The sequence below is a fragment of the Mobula birostris genome, chromosome 6 (assembly GCF_030028105.1).
Source record: "Mobula birostris isolate sMobBir1 chromosome 6, sMobBir1.hap1, whole genome shotgun sequence".
Lineage (NCBI taxonomy): Eukaryota > Metazoa > Chordata > Chondrichthyes > Myliobatiformes > Myliobatidae > Mobula > Mobula birostris.
This window is the reverse complement of record NC_092375.1, coordinates 172639523-172661063: the sequence shown is the minus strand read 5'-3', so window position 1 is coordinate 172661063 and position 21541 is coordinate 172639523. Positions and strand designations below refer to the sequence as shown.

The following is a 21541-nucleotide window of genomic DNA, read 5'->3' as shown; positions in this document are numbered from 1 at the left end:
GATATGGGGAGAAGGCAGGATATTGGAGCGGAGAGGAAAATTGGATCAGCCATGATGAAGTGGCAGAGCAGACTCGATGGGCCAAATGGCTGAATTCTGCTCCTTTGTGTTATGTAGCCGAGTCCAACACATGCAAAACCCTTCCCACCAATGAGTACATTTACATGGAAAACTGCCACAAGAAAGCAGCATCCATCATCAAATCTCCTCACCATCCAGGCCATGCTCTCTTCTCACTATTACCATCGGGCATGAGGTCCGAAAGCCTTTGGTCCCACAGCACCTGCTTGCAGAACAGTTAAATCCCTACAATTAGGCTTCTGAACTGGTATGGATAACCTCACACACCCCAATGCTGAACTGATTCTATGACCTACAAACTCACTTTTAAGGACTCTTACTCATGTTCTCAGTATTTTTATTTACAGTTTGTCCTGCACATTGGTTAGTTACCAGTATTTGTTTTCGTATAGTTTTTATAAAAATTCTATTGTAATATCTTTCCTTCAAGTGCCTACAAGAAAATGAATCTCAAGGTAGTATATGGTAACATGTACATATTTTGATAATAAATTTACTCGGAACTGGGAGTGGTTGGTTTGGTCTTTAAATAGCCTTGCTTTATTATACGATTTAATTAGTTAATTTACAGAAAATCTATAACTTCCATTCAACTATTCAAACAGTGTAACTAATTTCAAGATTTTGACTTGAGTCAGTCATCTTGCATAAGTGTTGAAAATATCTATATACTACTGAAACTCTCATGCTCTGTTTGTCTGTGACCTCCAATTAGTGAAACGGTGCATTAGAGCGGCACTTCTTTGGCTAAATCGAATTAAAATGCGCTAACTTACAGAGTGCAGGCAAAGTTCAGGGTTATATATTCATATAAAATTGCTTATTCGCCAAAAATCAACAGGCTGCCTTTCACCCGAGACCTGATTAGCCATCATGGAAATCAGATGCCGCAGCCCGACGCATGCGCATGGCCAGCCTCAGCAGCGCCTCACGATACTCACAGAGCCACTTCACCCTTCCATGGAGGCCGCGACGCTACACCATGATGCATGAGCACGGCCAGCCGCAGCAGCTTGGAGGCTTTGGTGTTACTGTTTCCTATCTTCTATCCAGCATTAGGGTAAAAATATATGGATAGCCTAATTATGCCGCATGGAAAGAGAAGAGAGACATTATGGTCAAGAGATGACGCCATACATCGTCGGGACGCGGCAAGGAGAGGGAGAGAACAGTAATCGGATGAAGCCAAGGCCGCGCGACTCCAGGATTGAGAGAGTCAGGACCAAAAAGATGAGAGAAGACGAGACAGAGGAGGACAGGCATGCACATCTCCAAAATGACAACAATAGGCACAGACGGAGGAGGGAACAAGAATCCGATCAGGCAAGGGCCGCATGACTCCAGGATCAGAGAGAAAGAACAAATGGGTAGAAGAGACGAAGGATGAAAGGGCTGCGCATCTCCAGAATGACAAAAACAGGTAGAGGAGGAGGAGAGAGGAAGAGACAGAGGAGAAAAGGAAAGATAACTGGAGAATATGCGGCACAGAGTAATTATTGCGAGAGTTGCTGGAGACGACAATGGCCGCTTTCGACGACAATACTTCGACAGAGAAAGAGCAAGGCAAAATGCACGACTGGCATGCCGTCACATTTCTGCTGATGTTGGTTCGATGACCAGAATATGTCCTCACTGTTGTGCCTTCCTATTCACTGACGAAACCGCACATTTCTGCTGTATGAAGGGACAGGTTGGGATAGGCAATTTGCAGCCTCTATCTAATAAACTCCTCAATTTGTACAGCAATGATGAACCTATTGCAAACGAGTTCAGGAAGAACATCAGACAATACAATTGCCTCTTCCAAATGACATCCTTTGGTGCCAAAGAAGTCATTCAACTAGGATGGAATCCTTCTGTGATTATTCAAGGCCAAATCCATCATTACATCGGACATTTAATTCCAGGCCCAACCCAGCAAGCCGTATTCCTTCAAATTTACCTCATGGATACTTAATGTTCATTCTGGTCACATATTTGTCTTGCTATGTGTCTTTCTTCTTTAATAAGCTGAGTTTTTCTTCTTTAATTTCCAAATTGAAGAGATAGCAATAGCATTCAGGAAAATTTAATGTTCATTCTGGTTACATCAGACTGCACTACCCTTCTCTGAAAGGGTGCCCTAACGGGTCACCCTGTTGTCTAGTACCTGTTAAATGCCAGTGCAGTAGTTTATGCATTTAATAATTTTACTTTGCAGTAAAGGAACAACTCCAGTCACTTGCATGTGAATTTGATGTTTTAAAAATAATTTGAATATAGATATTATATTTGAGATGGGCACAAGGATTTTAATTTAGAGACTGGTAGAACTAAGATCAGGGGTCTTGATTTGATCACTAGTATTAAGGAAATTTTATCAGGATGTTATCAAAATTTTACTGGTTATTACATATTCAACAAATTTCATTGAGTTGATGGTTTATAACTGTATTTGAGTTTTATACTTCATATTTAAAGAGCAGATATTTTAGGGGTTTGGCACAGCTAGAAGAAATGGAACAACATTTTTTGTGGACAGTTAAGTCCAATTTTTGGCTTGGTGCAGAATGAATATCCTAAACATAAATAACTTGCCTGCTATTTTTAACATACACTTGCATCATTGGGATAAATATATTTACTAACCACTGAGGTTACTTACCAACAGTGACTTCTGTCAGAAAAGCTGTTAGCTTTTCTGACAGGTAATCAAGCAAATAGCTGTTACGCCACTGGCGTTTAGGGCAGCAATGAAGCTCCTCCATTTGTGCCTCTCTGCTACGGCGCCAAGTTGTCTTTGGTCTTGAGCGATTCCTCTGTCCCTCGGGTCTGATGAAGTGCTGTCTTGATGGAGTTGGCCTCTCTTCTCACCACATTTGTTCATGATGATTGTGGCTATATCCAGGTTATGTGCTATCTTTACCTATTTGATGGCATGTTTTAGCTAGATAAACAAGGAAGCAGTTTGATAATCTTACAAATTTCTAGATTCAGGCACGTCTATGACCTTCATTACCTTCTCATTAGTATTTGTACCTTTAAGTGCTCAAGCTCTGAGTATCCCTTGAGCATCTTGCCTTCTTTTGCACTTTAATAAGATGCCTCCTTAAAATTTTAGTAAGTCAAAATAGAAGTAGAAAACGCTAGAAACGAGCAGAATTGGGCAGTATCCAAGATAAGAGAAAGAGTTAATATTTCATGTTAATGAACTTTCATCAGATGACCTTTGATTTGTGGGGAGATTTATAGAGCACTTGTCACTTATCTAAATGCTTCATTTTGCTTAGTGAGAAACTTCCCTTTAAATATATGCTGAAATGCATGTACTTGATTTGGATATTGGATTAATTTTTGTATATCCTTAATATATTTTTAGAAGGAAGTAAATGTTAACGGATCAGTTATATGATTGGTACATTGACTGACATTAACGCTTTTTATTGCATTGGTTGCAGCTTTTTTTGTTAAAGAATTAATAATTTACCATCAGTTAGTACATGGCAGAGTAATTGCTGAATGTTTAGATACATATTTAACTCCAGACAATATTGAGAAAATCATGAATTTTCTTCACATTGAATACCTGTCATAGTCAACTGGCTGGAGTGTTTACTGGCTGCTTTGGCACTCTGAGGTACCTACTTGCTTCAATCAGGCTTCAATTATACTAGTGCCCAAGAAGAATGCGGTAACCTGCCTCAATGACTATTGTACAGTAGCACTTGCATCCACTGTGAGGAAGAGCTTTGAGAGGCTGGTGATGAAATATTTTAACTCCTGCCTGAGGAATGACTTGGATCTGCTCCATTTGCTTACTGGCTCAACAGGTCCACAGTAAATTACATTTCATTGGCTCTTCACTCATGCCTGGAACATCTAGACAGCAAAGATGCATACATCAGGATGCTCTTCCTTGCCTACAGCACTGTATTCAACTCTATCATCCCCTCAAAACTAATTAATAAGCTCTAAGACCTAGGCTTCATACCTCTTTGTGCAACTGGATCCTTGGATTTTTCTCACTTGCAGACTCCAGTCAGTTTGAAATGGCAACAACATCTCCTCTGGCAGCACAGTGCACTATATGGATGTGTGCTTACCCCCCAGCCTGCTCTATTCACTGTTTATTTATGACTGAGGCTTAGTACACCTCTAATGCTATATTTAAGATTGCTGACTGTTGGCTGAATCAAAGGTGCTGATAAGTCAGCATATAGAAGGGAGATTGAAAATCTGGCTGAATGGTGCCATAATAACAACTTCTCACTCAACATTAGCAAAACCAAAGAGCTGATTATAGACTACAGGAGAAGGAAACTGGAAGTCCATGAGCCAGTGCTCATCAGAGGATCAGAGGTAGAGAGGTCAATAACTTAAAATTCTTCAGTGGTATCATTTCAGAGGATCTGTTCTGGGTCTGGCACTAAGTACCATGATCTGCCAGAGGAATTGGTTGAGGCAGGTACAATAGTATCATAGGAGGCACCGCTGCACCTCTACTTTCTTAGAAGTTTCAGAGGTTTCAGCATGTCATAAAATTTGACAAATTTTCGTAGATGCACAGTGGAGTGTGTACTGACTGGCTGCATCACAGCTTGATATGGAAACACCAATGCCCTTAAATGGAAAAGCCTACAAAAAGTAGTGGTCACAGCCTGGTCCATCCCGGCTAAAGCCCTCCCCACCATTGAGCACATCTACAAGAAACACTGTTAGGAAAGCAGCATCAATCATCATGAAAGCAGTGTCACAGGCAGACAGGTTAATGAAAATGACCTTTAGCATGCGAGCCTTCAGTACAGAGGTTAGACCATTATGTTGCATTTGTACAGGGAGCTGGTGTGGACACTCTTGGAATACAATGTACAGTTTTGGTCACCCTATTAAACTAAAGTTGTGGTTAAACTGGAAAGAGTCTAGAGAAGATTTATGAGGATGTTGCCAGGACTAGAAGGTGTGAATTATCCAGAGGTTGGCCAGGCTAGATCTTAATTCCTTGGAATGTAGGAAAATGAGATGTTTAAAATAATGAGAGAAAAAGGATACGGTCTTTTCCCCAGAGTAAAGGAGTCAAATCTAGGGAGAATAGCTTTAGGGTGAGAGGTGAAATATTGAAAAGGGACCTGATGGGGCACCTTTTTCATGAAGATGGTGAGTATATGGAATGATCTGCCAGAGGAATTGGTTGAGGCAGGTACAATAGTATCATTTAAGAAATACAGGAATGGATACATGGAGGAACAGGGCTTGTAAGTATATACGCTGACTCTACTTATTTACCCCTATGTGGTAGAGAATGCCAAAGATTCATCAATCTGAAGATTTTCAGTCTATCGCTTTTAAGACTTCAGTTCTGGACTACTCAGCAAGATATCCATTCTATTGAACTCTTAAGAATTTTGCAAAAATTTCTTCTAATTCTTTTAAAATCTAGGAAAATCTTTCTTCAGAGAGCAAACCATTTCTGGAGCCAGCCTAGTGAATCTCTGCTGTGCTTTCCCTCAATGTCAGCAAAACAAGAGAGCTAGCCATTCCCATGGGTGGGAGAGGGGTGGTGTACATGCTCCTGTTTTCATCCACGGTGTTGAGGTTGAAAGCTTTAGATTCCTTGGAGTGAACATCGCCAATTGCTTGTCCTAGTCCAAATATGTAGTTATCATGGTTAAGAAAGCTCACCAATATCACTACTTCCTCAGGAAGCTAACAACATTTGGCATGTCCTCATTGACCCTTCCCAATTATTTTTTTCAATGCACAATAGAAAACATCTTATCTGGAATATCATGGCCTGGTGTGGCAGCTGCTCGGCATGTGACCACAAGAAACTGTACAGAGCTGCAGATACAACTCAGCACATCATGAATACCAGCTCCCCTTTATGGACTCTATCTGTACTACTTGCTGCATCGGTAAAGCAACCAGCAAAATCAAAGACCCCATCCGCCCTGGGCATTCTGTCTTCTATCAGATAGAAGATGGAAGAAGAAAAGTTTGAAAGCGCATACCATGAGGCTGAAGGACAGCTTCTACCTTGTAATAAGGCTATTAAGTAATTCCCTAGTATGATAAATTGGACTCTTGACCTCACAATTTGTCTTGCTATGATATTGTACCTTTAATTGTTTAGTTGCACTGTGCTTTCTCAGTTGCAGTTACATCTTATTGTGCACTGTTATTGTTTTACCTTGATCTACCTCACTGCACTGTGTAATGATCTGATTACTGTATCTTGGTACTTGGACAATAATCCAATTCTAATTCCTCTGTAAATGTATATCTTTTATCAAGTAGGGAGAACAAAAACTATACACAGATTCCAGGTGCAGCCCTGTTTAATTGCTAGTAGGATTTTTCTGAACATCATAGATGTGTAGAGCTGAACTGGGACACATTTGATCTTCCTTTATTGTGCGAACAATATTTCAGGTTCTCGTGACATAACCTTGGTTAGCAAAATAGATACAGTAGACTATTGTAGATATGTGAAGCTTCTGTTGATTGGGGTTGAACATGGATGTTGCTTCATAGCTATCTACATAGTTGATATGCAAGCCAGGGCAGTAAGATATGGAAAACAAGTTGCTGTCCCCTCAGCATGCACCCTGTCACTACGCAGCTGATGAATTCAAAGGAATGGCAGACTGATACAGTTTAGCACCAGCAGTGTCGCGGGAATTGCCAGTCAATGTTGAACTCAATGTAGGACTGCTTTAGGGCCTCCAGCTCTGGATTTTTTTCTTGGAGCTTACTCCCAAAGCTTTCCCCATGAGTGGACACAGCTGCAAGGTAGCGGAGATTTGAGAACAGTTTTTCTTCTCCAGTTTAGATCTAATAATGTAATTAGAAATGATCAGTAAATTATTAGGGACCTCTGAGAGGAAATAATCATGACATGATGGAACTTTATGTAAAAATTAAAAGTAATTTTCTTCAAACTGTGACAAGCTTGAAAAAAGAAAACTAGGCAAATTCTGGATACAAGGCCAGAATTGGCTATGGTACATTGGCAACCACAGTAAGAGGTATGACGGTGAAGAGGTGGTGTCTAGCTTTGCAAATATTAATGCATAGTACACAACAAGTATCTTCAAAACCAAAATCCCAGAAAATTCCTGCTGTAACTGCAAAGAGAATTTGTAAGGAAATAGGTACAAATAAAAAAGAAAACTAAAAGTTTTTGGACTTTTAGTAGGCCTTCAATGAGATGCCACTTAAATTAAACAAAGTTCAAGTGTAAAGCATTGGGGATAATAGTGGCGTGGAGTGAGGTTGGTGTGCAGATGAAAGCACAGATTAAACAAATGGTTTATGATTTAGAAGGCTGTGTCTAATTGTGTTTGCAGAGATTGGTGCAGTGGCTCCAACTGTTCACAATCCATATTTAAATCAGGTTTATTATCACTTTGTGGCAACAGTACAGTGCACAACATTAAAATTGCACTTTTTTTTTAATATTATAGAAGTGAAATAGTGAGCTAGTGTTGAGTTCATGGACCATTTAGAAATCTGATGTGGAGGGGCAAAAAAACTGTTCCTAAAACGCTGAGTGTGTGTCTCAAGACTCCTGTGCTGCCTCACTGGTAGTAATAAAATGGCAATTAGTGATTTGGGTGAGGGGATCAAATGTAATTTATCCAAGTTTGCTGATGACATGGGGATGGATGGCAGTGTGGGCAGTGGGGATGCCATAAGATGTTTGGAGGACGCAAGCAGGCAAGTGAATGGGCAAGGATGTGAATGATGGTATATAATATGGGGGAATATGAGGGCAGCTTGGATGGAAAGGTAGAGTATTTTAAATGGCAAGAGTTTAAAGTGTTATGGTTGTCCTTTGTATGTGATTCATTATAGTTTACATGCAGGTATACCCAATTAGAGCAGTATAAGGTATGTTGCTGATTATTGCAAGAAGATTTGAGTACAGTCATAGAGATGACTTGCTGCAACTAATATCAGTTTAGCAAAATTAATCTGGACTATTCTGTACAGTTCTGGCCTTCCTACCTATGAAAGGATATACTTGAGATAAAGAGGGCAATGAAGGTTTACCAGATTAATTCCTGGAACAGTAGATTTGTTTCACAATGAAAGATTGCACAAGCTGGATCTGTATCCATTTGTGTTTGGAACAATGGATGATCTCATTAACATGTGCAAAATCTTGTAGCAGGTGACAGCAAGCAAGGCATGTTTGGAGTACAGGGTCACATTTTTGAATAAGAATTCTGCCGTTGGGCACAGAGATGAAGTTTCTTCACCACAAGGAGAATAATTCTTTGAAATTCTATGTAGAGTTTGGATGCTCTGGCACTGATACTTGATGTTTAAGAAAATGAAGGCAAATTGAGTTAGTGAATGTAACAGCACTGAGGTACAAAATTAACTGTGATCTTACTGAATGGCAAACAGAGTATGAGGAGCCTAAAGTACTTTCTTTTTAAAGTGATACCTATATTTATTTAAGAGATTTGTTGTACATAGCTACCAACTACTTTGCATCTGCAGTCTCTCACTAGTTTGACCTTCTATGGGTTTTGAGCACTTCTCCATTAGGCAACTTGTAAAGTAGATTATATTCAATCATTTGGTGCTTCAGTGGTGTAGCTAATACCATGATGATGTTTAAAATTGCTACATTGTGAACACAAATATTCCATAATGTTTTCCATAAAGTATATTTTCTGTGAGCATTACTGGTGAGGCTAACATTAATTATTATTTATGCTTGTTCAAAGTGCATTCATTAAAGTATGTATGCAACATACAACCCTAAAATTTGTCTTCCCCAGGGACAGTCAGGAAACAAAGAACAACCATGGAACCAACTCAGAAGGCGTATTTCAGTACAGTACAGTAAAGCTGTTGTTGAGCCAGTGTTATCTGAATGGTGATACTCTTGCAGTGCTGTTGGGTGGGAAGTTGTGATTTAGACTGAGTAATGTTGAAGGAATAGTGATATATTGCCAAGGTGGGATATTGTGCAATTGGATAACTTTGCAAGTGATGACGTCTGTCTTGTTCTGGATAGTAGAGGTTTAGGAGATGCTTCTGAACAAGACTTGAGCTATAGAGTCATGGAGATACACAGCATGAAGACAAGCCCTCTGGACCAACTCCAAGTTGCCTAACTGAGTTATTCCCATTTGATCATGTTTGACTCATCCATCTAATTATCTAATGTGTTGTAATTGTTCTGTGTACTTGCCTCCTTGCTCTGCGCAGTTGCCACCTTGTGTGGGAAATTGTTGTTCTTTGGTTCCTTTTTAAATCTTCTTATCATATTAAACCTATGCCTTCTAGTTTTAGGTTTCCCTACTGTGGAAGACCTTTCCTATGCCCCCCCCCCCCATGACCCCCATGATTTTATAAACCTATCAGGTCACTCCTCAGCCTCTTGCACTCCAGGGAAAATAGTCGTAGCCTATCCACCCTTTCCAAATTACCCAGACCTTCACCAATACAGTAATGTTTGCAGATGTTGCACGTTGCAGCCACAGTATGTTGTTGAAGGACACAGTGAATCATTAAGGAAACAAATGTGTTACCAGGCAAGTGCACTGCATTTTACTGGATAGTGATTGGCTCCTTGAGTATTGTTGGAAGTGTTGAAATAGTGTTACATTTAACTTTTGATGGAAAGGCTTTGGATGCTTCAGAGAAAGAGTATGTCACAGGTTCCAGCTCTTGTACCCTCTGACAGTCCAGTTAAAATTCTGATCTTTGGTGACCCCAAGAATGCTGATAGTTTGACAATTGATCTTGGTCATATTTTTGAATGTCATGTTTGGTTGGTTAGAATGCCTACTGCCTGCCATTTATGGTGAGGATGTAACTTGCTGTTTATCATCCTATGCCTGCACATTGTCCTGACTTTCCTATGTGCATGCAATGACAACTTAATTTCCTAGGAGTTCTGAATAAAAGTGGTGTTATCGATGACATTTCCACTGCTGAAAAGCCATTACATGTTAAGATAATTGCTCTGAGAAGCTTTGGCAGAGAAAGAAAATATTTAAATTTGAGAAGATAGCATGCTGATTTCACTTACATTTGTTATTTTTGTACAAAGTAAAACACAAAATGTAAAACTGATGCATTCTTAATGGTAAAACTTAATAGTAGGTTTTAAGGGTCTATTTTGAAAATCGAATTCCTAGAAGTTTGGCCCCACAGATAACTACAAAATATGCTAAACTTCCACTGATGTGAGATTTCTCTGGTCAGAGAAATTGTGAACCTGTATACTGTATAATTGATGCAAAGCAAAAATCTGACATTTTGACTTCCCTTATTGATGGTTTGTAATTTCAAGTAAGACTTCTAGTTTTAATTGTCAAGTGTATTTTCTAAATTTATATGCTAATAGTGATTGAAATTTAAAAAAAACATTGCAACACTTTGCCTGCTACCCAAAATACCAATTTTACCTTTATCACTACAGATGGTATGTGGCATGCCAAGTGACTCTGAACTGATTCCGTGATCTACAGACTCACTTTCGAGACTCTTTACAACTCATGTTCTCGGATTTTATTTGCACAGTTTGCTCTTTTTGTGCATTGCACAATGGTATTTGTCAGTCTATCTGTTAATGTATAGGTTTTTATAAAATTCTATTGTATTTATATTTTTTCCATAAATACCTGCAAGAAACAAGTGCAAGGTAGTAAATGGATATATCCTCAGAGGCCACTTTATAAGGGACCTCTTTAAAGTTGCTTGTTAATGCAAATATCTATTCCGCTATCTTGTGGCAGCAACTCAATGCATAAAAGCATGCAAACCTGGTCAAGAGATTTAGTCATTCAGACCAAACATCAGAGTGAGGAAGAAATATGATCTAGGTGACCTTGACTGTGGAATGATTGCACTGGACAATACAGGTTTTGCTTCCTGAATACTTCTGGGTATATTTTATGGATTTTGGGCAGTTGGTCATGAAAATCACCATAAAATTTCCCTATCATGCACCATATTTTTGAATTCCCTGTATTTTTTTATTTCAACTCATACATATTCAAGTCAATTAAAATGTTGCCCACAATGTAAGTTGAAAAGCTTTCTACCTTGCTTGGGCATGCTTAGGATTTTGATATTTGAAACATGCTTCTGAGAATAACTGATGCCAAGGTTAAATAAGGCATTTATTTGTCAGTCCACAAATCAAACAGGTCATCAGTGACAAGCAGTTTGAAGAGCCTCTTGCAGGTCCAGAGAAGTTCACATGTAGGCTTTCAAGAATGTTGTTGAAAATCTTTCAAGGATGTTGTTGAAAATTCAGAACACCAATCTACATGCAGTTGGTTGACAACATGCTTTAAGCATCCAAAACCATGAAGTGCAATATGTCACTAAAGATTCATTTTTTGCCTTCCCAACTTCCCTGCAAGTCTTGGCACTGTTAGTGATGAGCATGGTGAAAGGTTTCACCAGGACATTGTGCTCATGGAGAAGCTGTGTCAGGGCAACTAGAATCCATCAATACTGGCTGATTATTGTTGGACACTTAAGCAAGAAGCCTCAGACACTGAGCACAAATGAAAATCATCAGTAAAACATTTTTAACTTAGCTGCACAATTGCAAAGTGTCAGCATCATTATGCAATTAAACACATATTCAATAAAACTTAATTTCTTGTTTCTTAAAATTCCTATGTGATGCAACTAGTCTGAAATTATTATGTCTTCAGCTTCAAGTACTCTATCATAAATAAAAAAAATTCTGAGGAAGCAACACTTTCAGGAAAAAGTTTATTGTCCAGTGTTGTTGGTGCCAGATGGGGTGGTTTGTGTATCTCAGAAACTGCTGATTCCCTGGGATTTTCACACACTAGTCTTTAGACTTTATAGGGAATGGTGTGGGGGGGCAAAGTCCAGTGAGCACAGTTCTGTGGGGGAGAAAAAAAAGCTTTGTTAAAGAGTTCAGGGGAGAATGGCAGATTGGGTCAAGCTGACAGGAAGGCGACAGTAACTCATACCACATGTTACAACAGTTGGAATACATAACATGATGGGCTACATCAGTAGAAGACCATGCTAGGTTCCACTCCAACCTAATAATGCTGATAATTGTACTTTGATAATAAATTTGCTTTGAGCTTTGCAGTGTTTCTGGCGTTTTGATTTTTATTTCACTCTTCCAGTATGCAATTTCCACTGTTAACAACATATTTTCAGTTCTTTCATTGACATATTTTTGAGTTTATTTTATTTTCAGTGGTATATTCCCAAAGTAGAATTCGTAGATTCGTTGGGTAATGCTACCTTAGAGCTTTAATGGCACACAACTTTTGGCAAATAAAATATTAGTTTATGGACTAAATGACACAAGCTTCAGCTTTCAGTGGAAAATGAGCAAAAATTGGGGGCAGTTCAAAACATTTGACTTGGAACACCCAGATTTCAGGGCTGGAGGAACACAATGATGGTGGCATTGGGTTAGGATAAAAAAAAAAGTGAGGATGACTAGAATTAAGTTTGAGATGTTGTTTAATCAGGAGTCAAAGATGGTACCAGTGTTGTTATAAACTGCTTTCTGCAGATCTACTCATTCACCAAGTAGCATTTTGAAAATAGGTAGAAAATGAACAGAACATTGTGATTTATGTTACAGATGGTGATTTTCAATGAGTGCAAATTTTTAGTGTGACCATGAAATGGTTATATTTTTAATGTTTATTAAACTTTGTTCATCCCACCATTTAATTAGTCTGCTTGTTGGATAATGCCAGTGAGGTTTTTATTTCGTCATTTAATATTTTTTACACAACAATATGACTGATCAAAACTTATTTTTAAGGAGTACTAATTGTGTAATAGGGAATCTTGGAGGAGGAACCTGGAATATAGGAAATTAACTTCATTATTTACAATTACACCCATTTTTGTTCAGTTAACAGACCTTATGAAGATTTTACTTCCAGTTTATTTTCTGAAATTGTCATTATGCTGTCAGCACTTTTATTAGATGAAATAAATAACTTCTGTGTTTTTATTGAAGGTGCTGCAATGGAAGAGCTTCATAGCCTTGATCCTCGACGGCAAGAGTTACTGGAGGCAAGGTTTACGGGAGGTGTGAGTACTGGGAGTGGAAGTGGAAGCACAGGAGCGAAAGTAAGTCCATAAGTAGGTCATTCTGTATTGAGATAAAGGAGTAATATGACTATATAATTTGGCAATAACTTTTTAATTACCACAGTTTATCTTTGTGTTTAAATGACCTTTTCTGAAAAGTACAGCAAAAATAAAGCCTAGTATCAATGAAAATGATTTATAATATTTTTTAAATGTATAAAGATTAATAACAATCCAGATTTTTTTAATACACAAGTAACAGCAGAACTTGCAGGATTCTTCATTATCCTGTGAAACTGAGAGCAATTTGTGAAGAATAAATCCAAAGATTCATGTCAGTTATTCATTGTGAACCAAATGTTGATCTTCGATACTGACCATTTCATAGCAGTTCACTGAGGCAGGAAAACATGGAATACAAATGGTGCAGAGTGTTTTCTGAGATAAGACTGATAAGGTACATAGGCTAATCCCATTTCGATTGTTGTGAAAAGAAACAGTAGTTTAGCAATTTAAACTTGGGATAAGTTGCTAGTTTATAAACTAATAATGTTTTAAATCTTCCACCAAAATTATTTAAATTGTCTAAAAGCGTTTTTTGGAAAAATAGTATTTCAAGATAGAGTTTTAAAAGTTTGGCTTGTGTGCACTGTGGCACAGCAGCTGGTGCTGCTTCCTCAGCTGTAGGTCCAAGCTTCTGGTGCTCTCTATGGTGATGCAGTTTGTGACATTGTGGGTTTCCTCCCAATGATGTAAATTGATCACTGTAATGTGCACCTCGGTGCAGGTTATTGACAAGGCTGAAATCAAAGTTGCCATGGGTGGGAGAGAATAAGTTTCAGGATTACAAGGAAGTAAAGAGAGGATAAATCGGATTCATGGGATTTCTGCCCTGGTAACCTGCATGGACTGATGGGCTGGATATTCCAGTCTTATAGTATGTAGTAATATAAGACTTCTTTAAAGCTTTGACCTATTCAAATAATTTCTTTGAAGATTTCAAATGTGTTTAAATGTCCTAACTTTTGGAAACACTTGGTGTTTTAAGAGCAAGTCTTGATAGTTCCACCTAGGGCTAGCGATGTGGCTTAGATGGTAATTTTTTTCCCCTTATTTTGTAGATGAGAATAGTTTTGGCTACCCCATTGTACAGTCAGACCGTAACAGAGCAGAAGGTCTTGAGACAAACTTTCAATTTTATACAAGTTCCTTCAGGGAAAATGGCTAAAGTTAGCATGGAATTATTGTTTTGTGAACTCACTTAACCAGTGTCTATAAAACATGGTTTAAGTCCAATTAAAACAGTTTTAATAATTTTTAGTTAACACTGTATTTCCAAAACACTCCACTCTGCAGTAGATAATTGCAGACTAATTGCTGAATGAGATTTTTTTAATACTTGTGCAGTACCAATATACTGTGCTGGAATTATGAAATAAAAAGAAGTGTATGCTAGAAATATAAAAAGTACATTGTAATTCTCAGTTTAATCCTGGTTCCCATTCATTTTTGTTATTTGCTTTTCAAAACAGGTTTTAACAAATAATGAATCTTCTAACCATAGTTTTGGAAGTCTTGGATCATTAAGCGACAAAGAGTCAGAGGTAAGTATGAGGTTTAATTTTAGCCATGCTTTTTAGTAGTAACTTGCATGTAGGATGTTGAATAGAATTCACATTTGAGTTTGAAAGGTGACTTTGATAGGTACTTGTGCGGTACGATCATGTGAAATCGGAGTGTATTTGCAAAATTAAGAAGTGCCTGTATGTAATTCGTTGAAATTCAAGGAATTGACAATGAGACCTTCGACATTATCAGTTTCCTTCCTCTCATTCGTTATTCCTGGTGTTTTTATGTTGTAAGCAGAGGCTGTTTCGTAAGATCTTTTCTGTAATTCATCTGCTCTCCCAAAAAATGTGTGGTTCCCCTTTGTGTCTTCCTCTGTAGAGTAAAAGCTGAAAAATTTGTTGCAATTAAGACACCTTATTACTTTTTTGCTTGGTCATTCTTTAGAACTTTTTGTTTAGTTGTCAGTGCTTTTCTGGACTTATTCAAATAGTGTGTTCAAGGGCACAATTTGGTAACGATTGGTTAAAAATGCAGCTGTTTTTCTCCCCCAGATAACATTTTTTTTCAGGAGTGGTGATATCTAGTGGTAGTGGTGCTGACTGCCTTAGCTGAAATGATAATTAGCTGACTGGCTTATTTTCTCACTTTAAATATCAGTTAGTTTCAGAGATTTGGCTGCTTTTAGAACTTTGGAGCTTATTGAGCAATATACTATGGCACATCTCTTGTTACGCTCTATTGTTGGTTTCTGAATGGATCATGGCCCCTTTCATTGGGGAATCCTGATCAGGAGATAAAAAGGAAAAGGGTAAAAAGAAAAAAAGGAAAATGCATAATGTGACTTGCTTTAGCTCCAAGTGTGATTTATCACTTGTATAGGCATATTTTTCTCAGGTTAAATTATGGACCTGAATAGGTGACCTTCAGTTGGTGCTAGATTCCTATGAGTTGTTTTATGTAGAATTCCTGGTCCTCGTTCACGATTACTTCAATATTTTCTGTTTGTTGCATTTGTGTTACGCATGTGTAAGTGTATGGTAATATATAGAGCTAATCCGCTTTGCTTTGATCATCTCAGAGAGCTGCATACCTACTGTATCTACTTGTGAATGGTGACTAAAAATTAAACAGCAAAAGGAAGGTGTCAGCTCCAAAGTTATTCAGATCCTCCACAATGGTGAAATCCAAATACATGAACATTACAGCACAGTAAGGCTCTTTAGCTCACAATGTACTGACCTTTTAACCTATTCCAAGATCAATCTAACACTTCTCTCTTACATAGCCCTCTTTTTTCTTCCATCCACGTGCCTGTCTGAGATGTGTCCCTAATATATTTGCCTCTACCACCACCTCAACAATGCATTCCACACACCCACCACACTCTTTTGGGGGGTGGGGGGGGTGAAGGAACACCTACCTCAGACATCCCTCACCTAATATGTTCCTCCAATCACCTTAAAATTATGCCCTTTCATATTATCCATTTCTGTTTGGGGGAGAAAGGTGCTGGCTGTCCATTCTTAACATCTTGTACACCTCTATCAAGTCATCTCTCATCTTCATTTGTTCCAGAGAGAAAAGCCGTAGCTTGCTCGACCTTTCCATATAAGACCTGCTTTCTAATCCAGACAGCATCTGGTAGATCTCCTGTTCATTCTCTCTAAAGCTTCTACATCCTGCCCGTAATGAGAGGACTAGGACTAAACACAGTACTCCGTTTTATAGAGATGCAGCATTATCTCATGGCATTTCAACTCACAGTAATCTCTTCCCTCATTTCTTGTAGGTTAGCAATGATCTTTGCATCTTCACTTGCCACAGGAGATTGGAGGGTGGCAAATATTATTCCTCTGTTCAGGAAAGGGAAAAGGTAATAGTACGAGGCAGAAGCAGTTACACCACGAGAAGAGCCAAGTAGATGATCTATCTCCATTTCTATCTCAGAAGTCAATTTCCAACCAGCTCAGTTCATTCCATGTGATATTAAGAAATGACTGCAAGAACTGGATACAGCAATGCCTTTTGGACCACCCGGCTACCCAGCTGCAGAACCAATGACCTGACCTGAAATTGATTTGGTATTAGCCGCACCTCTAAGTAAGCTGATGTAGTGCAGTTTTAAAACTGGTGTCTGTTCCACAATTGGAAAAATATCCAGCTGTATCCTATTCACAAAAAAATCAGACAAATCCAGTCAAGCTCATTGCTACCAGATCTTTCTGTTCTTGGTCAGCAGCAAAATGACAGAAATTGACAATTGAGTATTGTTGAGCAGCATTTGCATTCCTGCTCACCAATGTCCAGATGGATTTTTCCAGAACTACTCTGCTTCAATATCTCAAATCCTTGTTCCAAACGTTGATCGAATATCCATCCACCACAAAAAGCGGATTTTTTCCACTTGTCACCTATTTCAGTTCAACTTCCCATTCCCATTCCAATATGTCAGTCCATGACCACTTCTGTTGCTATGATGAGGCCACACTCAGGTTGGAGGAGCAATACTTCATGTTACGTCAGGGTAGTCTAAAACCTGATGGCATGAGTATCAGTTTCTCTAGTTTCCAGTAATTTCTATTCCATCCTCCTCTCTTTTTTCTATTCCCCATTCTGGTATCCCCCTCACCCCTTTTCTTCTCACCTGCTGATCATCTCCTTCTGGTATCTCTCCTCTTTCCCTTTTTTCCATGGTCCACTGCAGTCTCCTATCAGATTCTTTCTTCAACCGTTTACCTCCTCCAGCTGTCACCTCCAGCTTTTTACTTCATCCCCCTTCACCACCCACCTATCTTCCCCTCACCTGCTTTTACCTATCACCTGCCAGCTTGAACTCCTTCCACTCTCCCCAGCACCCTATTTTCACACCACCTCCCCTTCCTTGCCAGTCCTGAAGAAGGCTCTTGGCCTGATATGTTAATTGTTTATTCTGCTTCATGCATGCTGTCTGAACTGCTGAGTTGTTCCAGCATTTGTGTGTGTTGCTCAAGATTTCCAGCATCTGCACAATCTCTTGTTTATGTTAATAATTGCTTGCAGTAAGATGTGGTACGCTCAGATGCAGTGGTCTTTCTAGGTCCAACCAAAGGTGCAAACATTTGTCCTTTGTCTTTTTCACAATCACAAGACTAGATATTAAGAACACAATACTTGAGGTCTACCCCAATAGAGTTGCTGGATTGTGATGAAGCTGGACTTGCTGCGCACTGTGTTGCAGCCTGCTTCACCCATCCAGGGAAGAAGACGTCAATGGCAGTGCATGATCCAGTAGACGGTGCAAGGCATTTTTGTTGTGATTGCAAGACCCTGTTGGACTTTAGTATTGTAGAATACTGTGAGTCTGATTCACTAGAACACTGGCGAGACCGATGGTGTTGGAGCTGTGTGGCTTCGATTGTGACATGGACTGGGCCCTCGTTCATGCCTCGGGATTGCATGTTGCAGCCATCGAGGAAGCTGCAGATGGAACTGGTTGTGTACCACTTGATTTCGTGCTGAGTTGGAGGTTGACCCCTCTCATTGGTGTTGCTGTTCAGTGGGAGACCAGCTGGATCCGCTTTGTCTGCAGCTGCACTGAGAGATATGAGGAACTGCTGTGAGTTGTTCTTCAGAAACATGGCTCCAGGACAACTTCCATGCACTAGCAATCAACCACGGGCTATGACACTCGGGGACTTGGGCTATATTATTACTTTTTTAATATTTTTCATAACTTTTTCTGCTATCATAATTATATGTGCTGTGTGAGACTGTTGGTTCTGTTTTGCACTTTTGATTTGCTGTGTTCATGTGTATGATTGACAATTGAAGATCTGATTTCTGAGACTAGGAGAGAACGATTGCCTTTGAGTATTGCATCAAAGAGCCCTAACAAAATGGATATCAGCAGGCATCAAGGAAAATTATCATAAATATTATCATAAATTGTATTATCATAAATGAACATTCTCAACTTCAGTTATTTTAATGGAAGTAAAATCACTGATGAAGAAGCTAAAGATGTTTATAATGAAGACACTGCCATGAGGAACTCCGTACAATGATGTCAAGGGATGAAATGATTGACCTTTGATAACTCCAGCCAATTTATTTTGAGAAGTATTCCCCAAACCATTGGAATGGTTACCTCCTTCATATTTTACGAGAGTTCGTGATGCCATAGTTTAATGCTACCTTGCTGTCAAGAGCTGTTGCTCTCACCTCACTTCCGGACAGCCACCCTTGTCTTTGTTTGGATAAAAGCCATGATAAGGTCTGGAACAGAGAATATGGTGAAAATTAACTTGAATATCAGTGAGCAGATTATTGGATGTAATTGCTGCTTGATAGCTTTGTCATCAACAACCTTCATCATTTTATTGATTAGCCAGACTGGCTTTGTCCTGCTTTTGCTGAACAAGGCATAGCTAAGCAATCATGTGTATTACTAGCTAGTTCTAGAGTGCAGGTACAATTCTGGGATACTGACAGGTACCCTCATCTGTACTTGATGTTGTTATTTATGGGCTAATCAGATTCATTGTTACTATGTCATAAAGTTTGTTTTGTGGCAGAGGTACTGTGCAAGACAAAAAAAAACAGCCTTTGTTAAAATATTTTAAAAAGTGCAAAACAATGAGCTAGTATTTGAGTCCATGGAATGTTCAGAAATCTGATGGCAGAGGGGAAGAAGCTATTCCTTAAAAGCTGAGTGTAGATCTTCGGGGTTCTGTACCACCTCACTGGTGATAGTAACAAGAAGTCCAGGATAGTGAAGATCCTTAGGAATGGATACTGCTACCTTGAGACACTGCCTTTCGAAGATGTCCTCAATGGTGGGGGAAGCTTGTGCCTGTTATGGAGTTGGAATACTAATCTTAATCTTTTTTTTGGCGTGTTTTTTAATCAATGGTCAACTGAGATCCTTGCATGGCAGTGAGATCTCTGGCTGATGCATTGGCAGTGTTGGAAACTGTAGTCCATGGCAAATGTGCAATGAGCAGTTGCCATTGACCTTCTGGACATTTTCCATTCTGGGTACTTGTTTGTTTATTTTATTATGAGCATGGTAAATGGTGTTTCAATGAAAACATTGCTTGGTTCCTTTTCAGTAGCAATTTGCTAGTTTCTGAATGTTGTCTAGTATATTTATTATTTTGAAAGCTCACCTAAGAACCATACACTTCGATAGAATGTTTTGTTTTCAATGTTTTTTTACTTCATTTTATGTTATGCCTTCTCATGGATTACAGTTATGCCATTAAAGGCAATCACCAAATGATAGGTGGTTAATCCAGTAAACAAGATTTCAGCTGGTTATGCATCAGAAGGCTTAAATGAAGGATTGGAGTTAAATGTACAAATGTAGCTTGTAGATGTAACACTTTCTAAATGAAATTTAAAACTATTGGTAATATTTTGTGTGGAATGCACAGAAAATGTGTTTTAATGATCTGTGCACTTCAGAAAATGCTGTTTATAATCTAAATAGTTTTCCTTATTGCAAAGTAGTGTCAGTTATAGTTTTAAGACACTTATTTGTTTATAGTGTTTGCAGAACAAAATGATTTTCAAGCCAACTGAATCTGAGTGGTTGTGCAGAATCATTTGAACAATACATTTATCACTGCTTAAAATGATCAACAATAATTTTAAATGTTTAAAGTAAGTGATAAAGGATGACAAATACTTGTAACTTGAGACCTAATAAACACAGCTTCTGTGCTGCATATTGTTGCAAGAGTGTATTATGCACTTTTATTGACTAATTTTTGTGCAATTGACATGCCACATAAGGCAATATAGGAGCAGAATTGGGCCATTTGGCTGATCCATTTTTCCTCAGTCCCAATCTCTTGCCTTTTACCCCCCTCCCTGTATCCCTTCATGTACTGACCAATCAAGAATCTATCAACCTCTTCCTTAAATATACATAAAAACTTGGCCTCCACAGTTGCCCATGGCAAAGAATTCCACAGATTCACCACTCTCTAGCTAAAGAAATTCCTCCTTGCCTCCATTCTACGACGCCCCCCTACTCTGAGGCTGTGTCCACTGGTCTTAGACTCTCCCACCACAGGTAACGTTCTTTCGACATCCACTCTATCAAGGCCTTCACCATTCGATAGGTTTCAAAGAGGTCACCCCTCATTCTTTTGAATTCTAGTGAACACAGGCCCAGAGTCATCAAACGCTCTATAAATGACAAGCCATTCAATCCTGGAATCATTTTCATGAACCGCCTTGGAATCTTCTCCAGTTTCAGCGCATTCTTTCTAAGATAAAGGGTCCAAAACTGCTTACAATATTCCAAGTGATGCTTCACCAGTGCTTTAGAAAGTCTCAACATTACATCCTTGCTCCTGTATTCTACTCCTTTTGAAATGAATGCTAATGTTGCATTTGCCTTTCTCACCAGACTCAACCTGCAAATTAACTTTTAGGGAATCCTGCCCAAGGACTTGCAAGTCCCTTTGTACCTCAGTTTTTTGTCTTTCCTCTCGATTTAAAAAAAAAGTCATCCCTTTCATTTCTTCCACCAAAGTACATGACCATACACTTCCTGACACTGTGTTCCAGCTGCCATTTCTGTGCCCATTCTCATAATCTAAGTCCTTCTGTAGCCTCTCTACTTCCTCAAAACTACCTGCTCCTCCACCTATCTTAGTATTGTCTGCAAATTTTGCAATTAAGCCATCAATTCTATCATCCAAATAATTGAAGTATAATGTAAAAAGAATCGGTCCCAACACCGACCCCTGTGGAACACCACTAGTTACTGGCAGCCAGCCAGGAAAGGCTCCCTTTTTTTCCTCACTCTTTGCCTGCTACTTATCAGCCACTGCTTTATCCATGC

At 38.9% G+C, this 21541-nt stretch overlaps 1 protein-coding gene across 5 annotated transcripts in view; it reads left to right on the top strand.

The window, feature by feature from the left end:
- tlk1a (tousled-like kinase 1a) overlaps positions 1–21541 on the top strand; it is a 128064-nt gene that overhangs the window by 40207 nt on the left and 66316 nt on the right. For 4 of the 5 annotated variants that reach the window (XM_072261924.1, XM_072261925.1, XM_072261923.1 and 1 more), the window contains exons 3-4: positions 13064–13176; positions 14670–14741. In XM_072261924.1, the coding sequence (XP_072118025.1) occupies positions 13064–13176; positions 14670–14741 (185 nt within the window). Of the gene's footprint in view, positions 1–13063; positions 13177–14669; positions 14742–16495; positions 16580–21541 lie in introns of all 5 variants that reach the window. The other variant, XM_072261926.1, reaches the window with a different exon arrangement.